The 7,685-nt window shown below is 44.3% G+C and overlaps 1 protein-coding gene across 1 annotated transcript in view; it reads right to left on the bottom strand.

Annotated features, from left to right (window-relative positions):
- Positions 1-207: 207 nt before the first annotated feature.
- Positions 208-7,685, bottom strand: part of FBXO36 (F-box protein 36) — a gene marked incomplete at its 5' end in the record, with an annotated part of 69,544 nt that continues 62,066 nt past the window's right edge. The window contains 2 exons of the mRNA XM_081096221.1: positions 208-1,039; positions 5,355-5,527. Coding sequence (XP_080952347.1) covers positions 872-1,039; positions 5,355-5,527 — 341 coding nt within the window. The 3' untranslated portion in view covers positions 208-871. The remainder of the gene's footprint in view (positions 1,040-5,354; positions 5,528-7,685) is intronic.

Genomic DNA, 7,685 nt, shown 5'->3' with positions numbered 1-7,685 from the left:
TTTTAAATAACCCATCTCAGCAAGGTGGCATTCCCTCCCCTAAAACTGTTGTGTTTTTACTCCTCTGCCAAGTTAAAAGAATACAAACCACAGATTTTTACACAGTTACCCACAGCTTGTGTTCTTAAAAATCACAGTTATAAGAGTGGTAACTGTCCACATCCTTTGGGAAACACATCCCTCTAGGAAATATTTATAGGTTTATTTGGCAATGTGAAGTCCTGGGAGGCTGAGCTCTAAACAAGATCTGCAAGGAGCATGCCTGGCCTGGTAGTGGGTTGTCTGCATGGCCATACCCCAGGGCCAGGGCAGGGGTTGTCTGCATGGCGAGATGATGCCCAGCATCCCGGGCCCACAGGACCAGGTCCTGAATGCAAACTACAAGGAACAGGGTTGGGAAGACAGTGGCACTCATGGGAGTACCACCCAGGCCATTGCCTCTCTGGCGACACGTGGCCCCTGCTCCATGAATGGATTCATATGACATACCATCAGCAAAGAATTTAAAAGCTTGGTTCCCTTTTCCAATGCCTAGGTGAAACAGATATGTAATAAAAAATCCACTGGTGGCCATTTATTGCAGAAGCAGCCTTTTTTCCTTTGGGTGTTGGAGGATGGGGAAGACATCGCTGGTGGGCTTCCTGTCTTTCAGCCCTTGGGCGGGCCATGATTTGACCTTCACCTTCGCCTTCACTGGAAGGACTGTGGTTCAGGCAAGGCCCTGCAGAGTGGGGTTTGCTGCATCTGTGAGTAAGTACTTTGTGCTTTTCAGATGACTCCTTGAACCAGCAATGCCTCCTAGTTTTCAATGAAAGGAAACAGAAGAGATATGGACACAGCAGAAAAACGCAGCCATGCCTCAACATCCCTATCACTGACTGTCTGCCTGGCTTTTTTGATTTTGCTGCTTGCAGAGATGCAACTTTCGAATGAAGAACTTTTGTCTCCAACCCAGGTCCTGGGCCAGAGCCTTCATGGCAGGGGTGATTTCACCAGAGGCCTCAATTATTGGCTTCCACAGTTTGTCAGATGTGCACAGCTGTGGGAGGAAAAAGTCAGAAGTGGATCACAACTCGTGTGGGTTTAGTGCAAGTCATACACTCACTCATGAGGTCACTACCCACGTCCTGTTGCCTGTGAGACATGGGAAGAAACACTGCATGTGCATGAAGAGGTGCCAGGCATAGCTCCTGCATCCAGAAACTTCCTACTTGAGGAAAGAGGCAAGTGCACAAAGATCTAAAGGACAAAGCAATATTTGATTAACTGAATAAATCCTGATGTCATTTAAGATGCAGAATGCAAGATAGTTCTATGTAGTTCGAAAACAACATTACTTAGCTAATTTCTAATTAGCCACATAGCAGAGGCTGATAATGGTATAGTCAACTGATCTGCCACCCAGCACTGCATTAGAATGAATTAATAGGGAGCAGCTAATTCCTGCTAAATTTGCATCCCTTTTCTTAAAAAATTTTCTTTATTGATATCAGAGAGGAAGAAAGAGGGAGCGAGAGATAGAAACATCAATGATGAGAGAGAATCATTGATCGGCTGCCTCCTGCACGTCCCCTACTGGGGATTGAGCCCACAACCAGGGCATGTTCCCTGACAGGGAATCAAACCGTGACCTCCTGGTTCATAGGTCAACGCTTAACCTCTAAGCCATGCTGGCCAAGCTGCATCTATTTTAAGCCCTTGCTCAAGCCATCTCTGCCCTGGGTTTGCACAACTGACAGCTCATTCCCCTGCAGGCTACTCAGTGTTGAACTTCATCAAAATGACCAAGCAGCCCTCAGAGATTGCCAGCAGGCACATGGAAAACCTACTCCTTCCTGGTACCACAAGTTTTGCTCCAAGTCCTCTGCACACATGTCATTGCCCCATGCACCTGGCAAAGTGAGCCGTTCTCTGGGAACAACTTCCTCTGAGACACTCTTCTACAGCCTTGGGCTTTAACCAGGGGCCATGAGGTTAAAGACAGACAAGACCCCTCTGGCCCAATAGCTGCACACGTCCATTTTCCCTCCTTCCAACATCAAAGTTGCCACAATTCAGCTTCCATTTACCCAAGATTTCCTAATAGCAGGACTTTTTCAGATGGCACCATTAGTTATGGTAACACCTCTCATCAGTCCCCTGCTATTAACACACTATTAGAGTAAAAACTATTATATTCACATAATGTTAAACAGCAACACTGAATATAGGATAGTGACGGCCCACAAACATTTTGATGTTAGGCAGGTTGTGCATTATCTTAATCCATCTTCAACAGTCATTCAAGGTCTAGTTTCTCTATTCAGATTACAATATATTCTAAATATAAACAGCAAAGGAAAAAGAAAGTGTCAAAATATTAAAAACAAAACAGATCTGTTCCTTTTAAACTTTAATACTAGTATAGATGACTATCCTGTTTCCAGTAGACACATTTCATGGGAGAAAACTATGAGGTTTTGGGAGAAGAGAAAGAATTCTCAAGAGAGCTGAAATTTCCACCAGCATAATTTCATTTGACTCATTTTATACTGAAAACACTTTTGTTTTGTATTATAAGTTCGTCATAAAATACTCCCATCTAAGACTACCAAACCCTGGGGCTTTTTTATTTGGTAGATGCCAGGTTGCAAAACACGAGGTATCTATCCTGACTATGGTTCCAGTTACTTTGATTCCAAGCAAAGCAAACTGTGGGCTTAGCGCCCCCTCGTGGTGACGCGTGAATTTAACATACATAAGCTATAAACTTAATATACATAAGTTTGAAAGGAATCCTAGGGCTTATCTCCTTAAAACCTCTCCTTTTACAAATGGGGAAATTAAAGCTCAGAGAGGATAAGGGTGCAGCTGCCAAAGGCTCATGATGGGAAGTGGTTGAGCTAAGAACAGAACCTAGCACTCTGGCCTCCTGTGGACTTAGAACACACATGTTGGCCTGTACACAGTAAAGACAGGAAAATCCCTCTCCCACCCCGAGCTTCCAGCCTTTTAGAACCTGAGATATTTTATCTGTACAACTTTAATATCCATGGGTCAAATTCTTGGACCAGACTCTTAGATTGCGGTTACTGTAAACACAAGAAAAGATGTGAAGAACACAGATGCTGGGCCCACCTCAGCCCTGCGGAATCAGGCCCTCGGGGCTGGGCATCACCAGTTCCACTGCTCCCTGGGTGCTTCTTCCAGGTGGCCAGACTTGGGAATCAAGGTCAAAGGGCACGAGGAAAGGCTGTTTCTCCATAGCCAAAACGTGACGGAGGAGAGGTTTTCTTCCTCAGTGTTCCTGAGTCATGATCAAGAGGAACATGTTTATATACTAGTCATGACTGTCCCTCCCGTCTGTGCCTCGGCCTTCTCATCTAGCTGTAGAGGGTTTCCTCAGGTCTACTCTGCTGCAGTTTGCAGAAACAGCAGAGTATCAATGCCAGGTGCCGCCACCGGAGCCAGCCAGCAGGCCCCCAAGCAGGTTCCCACGGCAGCATCAGCTTAGTGAGCTTACCACAATCCCAGGGTTCGCCTTTCAGGGGTTTGCTTCTATTAGCCAGGCTCCCAGAGGAGTGGTTTGCCCTGAGAAATATAGACAGCCAGCCCACCAGACCTACGGGAACTTGTCCATGGAGGCTCTGTGACTTGGTCGACAGAGTCAGATCAAGGACTGGCAGCTGGAAGGTCCTGATTGCTGGTGGCATGAAGTTTGATAAGTGGAAACTTCCTATCTTGACCATGGGATGGCACCACAGGCTCTCCTGGGCTAGGGCCCCCTTCCACCTCTGAATCCACACACTGTGTCTCCATGTTTATCGTTATGCTTCCAAGACAGGCCCTTTGCTGCAGAGTCAGGTCTGGCCTAGAAACCTTTCTGTCTCATAAAGGTGACCTTGCAGCTCTCATTTTCAACAAGATCCACTAACCCTACTAGACCGCTGTACCGATTTTTCGCTAGACGAAGGTGGAATATTGGCACTAGACGAAAGGTAGATGAAAGGTAGACCTATTTTCTACAATGTCTCCAAGTTCCATCTTAGTCTAACCACTTGTTTGCATGTAACTAACATTTTTCTATATCACGTTGGTTTTTTCTCTTTAATGCTCAGGAGCCCAGGTATAGGGGACAGTTGGGTTCAGGGCCTCAGGTCTGGTAGGATTAAAACAGCACCTGACCACATCCCTGTCATCTGCCCATCTCCCCTCAGCTCTACCCTCCAAAAGCCTCTCCAGCTTCATCCCTGCTCTAGCAGCACTGGCCTTATTCTGTCCTTCACTCTTCAGGGTCTCTGGCACACAGCTCCCTCTGCCTAATCAGGCTGCTTCCCACTCAGCCTGGCTAACCCCTACTAGTCAGGTAAATGTCCCTTCTTCAAGGAAGCTCCAAGTCAATTATGTCTCATGGGACCCCACGCCAGTCCCCTGAGCACTCATCACAGCTGTCACTGTCCAGACAGTTCATTGTGTACTGCCTCTGACCCTCATTCAGGTGTAAGCTCCTTGAATGCAGGGACCATGTCAATCTTACCACCTTCAAGTCCCTAGCACCCAGCACAGTGCCTGGCCCACAGCAGGAACTCGGTGACCACTTGCTGACTGCATATGTCCCTTAGTGGAAAGTTTGTGACACTGGCCCACCGACTGGCTGACAGAATGCCTGGGGATCTCAATTCTGCCCTTTACTGGCTGTAGGGCCCTGGACAAGTTAATCTTGCTGATTCGTAGCTTCCTTATCCCTAAAGTAAGAATGAAAAATAGGATCTATACCATACAGTTTTTTGAGACTGAAATAAAATAAAGAACTTAAGAGATCTGGCCAGTGTGGCTCAGTTGGTTGAGCATTATCACATGCATTGGTTAGATCAGGGGTCCTCAAACTTTTTAAATAGGGGGCCAGTTCACTCTCCCTCAGACCGTTGGAGGGCCTGACTATAGTTTTAAAAAAAACTATGAACAAATTCCTATGCACACTGCACATATCTTATTTTGAAATAAAAAAACAAAACGGGAACAAATACAATATTTGTATTTGCATGTGGCCCACGGGCCGTAGTTTGAGGACGCCTGGGTTAGATTCTAGGTCAGGGCACATGCATGGGTTTCAGGCCCGATAGGGGGCATTCAGGAGATAGCCAATCGATGATTATCTCTCATCATTGATGTTTCTATCTCTCTCTATCTCTCCCTTCTTCTCTCTGAAATCAATGAAAACATATTTCTACAAAAATTTTTAGTAAATATTCAACACATGCTTGCTGAAATAAATGCAAGTAATAAATCACTGCCATATTTTTAAAAATACAGAAAAACAACTTTGACAAAGCACAAGAAACATTCTCTATGGACACAAAATATATGACCATTACCTTTGAAAATCTGTGTGATGTGAGAGAAAGGCTGGCAATATCTTTAATGCCCAGATAAGAAATGATTCTCATGAGCAAATCGTCTGAGAGCCGCTCAAGGAAGTCAATTCTACCTTCACACAAATTGAAGACATAGTCCAATATTCTTGCACCAAACACCAAGGCAATTTGAACTGTAATTCAAAGAAAACAACAAACCAAGATGATTATCATGTGCAGTCACATAAAACTTGATCATTATCAGTAAGATGCAGGCTTGGGGGCACTTTTTCCCTGAGAGTGCCATGATATTATGCTGAGTCATTCCTACTTTCACCAAGCTGCCTGTGGGCCCAGTGGCCTGCATTTGGAGGCGATTGTTTCCCATTGCTCCCCCTGCCCGAGGGTCAGAACCTTTTAAGGACACTCAGTGTGTAACATAGTGATGGACTGCATCCCCTTGATCTCATCAGCATAAATTCCAGTCCAGACATCTGACTTAACCAGTCTCAGCAACATCATCATCCCCACCCTCACAACCCCCTGACTGGGCACAGATGCTGGTTCATGTAGTTTTTCTGCCACCTCTTCTCTCCTCAGATGGATCCGAAATATATAACTCTTAATTTTGTTTTATTATTATTCTCTTGTTATTTGTAGCTTCTCCACCAAAGTTTCTTCCTTCCACTTTACCTTCATTTAAAAAAAAATAGTTTATTGATTTTTAGAGAGAGAGGAAGGGAGAAGAAAGAAACATCTATTGACATGTGAGAGCACAGCATCGATAGGCTGCTTCCTACACGTCCCCTACCTGGGGTCAAGCCTGCAACCCGGAATGTGCCTTGACCAGAAATCGAACCAGTAACCCTTTTGATGCCTGGGATGACACTCACCCAATTGAGCCACACCAACCAGGGCCCTCTTTACCTTCTTTTTACCCTTATCTTTACACAGTAGGAAAAAAATAGAGGCAAAGAGAAAAATAGATGAATATTTCATGAAAATTGTGTTAACTTTTGCCCAATATTTTTCACACCGTTTTTGTGATTTCCAAATTAGGAAATAATTCACAAAGAATCAACCAATATAATCATCTACCTCACATGTTCAATATAAGGGGAAATGGGGTGTTTTTTCAACCCAAGCTGCCTGAATAACCAAAAAATAGCTAATAAATAGGAAAACATGTTTGGAAGGATACATATTCAAATTTTAACAGTGGTTAAATCTGGAGAGACTTTTACTATTTTGTTTGTCTGTATTTCCTAATGTTTCTACTGACAAGAAAAAAATTCTGCGATGTCCTAAATTAAATTACAGCAGACCAGAGGATGGTAGGAAGAGACAAGAGAGGTTAATGAGTTAACAACTACAGGGCAAAACCAACAAAAGACTGCTTACATTCCCGAGTGTATGCTGAAACTTTGAGCTAACTTCCAGGTGGCTATTTCAGAGATTATCCAAGAGAGAATAGCTGACCATTAGTGCCACAGCATCTTGCTTATGCATTAACTTTCCAGACTGTTGCCCGAAATCAATACAAAAGAGCCAACATTTCTTCCTTCCAGGCTCTGCACCTGTCCCAGAACTCACTTGCTTCACCTCCCACCCCTTTATCTATAGCCAATGTAAATTCTTTCAAAACAACTTTCATCTTTCTTCCCCAAACTTAATGCAGAAAAGAGCCAGTCAATGCCAAGATGGCAGACTTATAGTCTTCTCCATCTGGCTGTGGGTTAGGCTGCACACCCCAGGACCTGGCCCTTTTTCTGGCTGGCATAAGGCTCAACAAACGCTTTCTTTTAGAAAAGCTTTCGGCTGTGAAGGCTTTTGTTTACCACTATAATAACCCCATATTACCAGTGTAATTTTTTAAAATCTAGAAAAGAAGGGAGGGAGATGGGGAAGAAAGAGGGATAAAAGGAGAAAGGGAGAAGGGAAGGGAGAAAAAAATATAACTTCCAAAATAGTTGCTCTATAGTCAGTTGGAAATTGGTTCACTGAAAACTCAGTTTAAGGTGGCTTAACAACTAGGATTTTTCTTTCTCCCTCACACAGTTAGATTCTGAAGGTAGGCCGCACAGACTGCTGCCAGAGCTCTATTAAGTTATTAATGTCCCAGGGTCCTTTTATCTCTGTTTCACATTCTAGGATGTGGCTCTCATCCTTGGGGGGCATGCTAACATGGTTCCCGTACCAAGACATCAACCAGGGTGCAGCAGGTAAAAGTGGCAGGGCAATGAACAAAAATGTCCATGGAGGCTAGGTCTGTCCCTGTCTGAAGGGCCCTTCTGGGGAGCTCTATGAAAAAACTTAGCTCACATCTTACTGAGCAAAAGTAGGTCACACAGC

Source organism: Myotis nattereri (genome assembly GCF_964212035.1).
Source record: "Myotis nattereri genome assembly, chromosome: 7".
NCBI lineage: Eukaryota > Metazoa > Chordata > Mammalia > Chiroptera > Vespertilionidae > Myotis > Myotis nattereri.
This window is presented reverse-complemented; position numbering and strand designations above follow the sequence as displayed.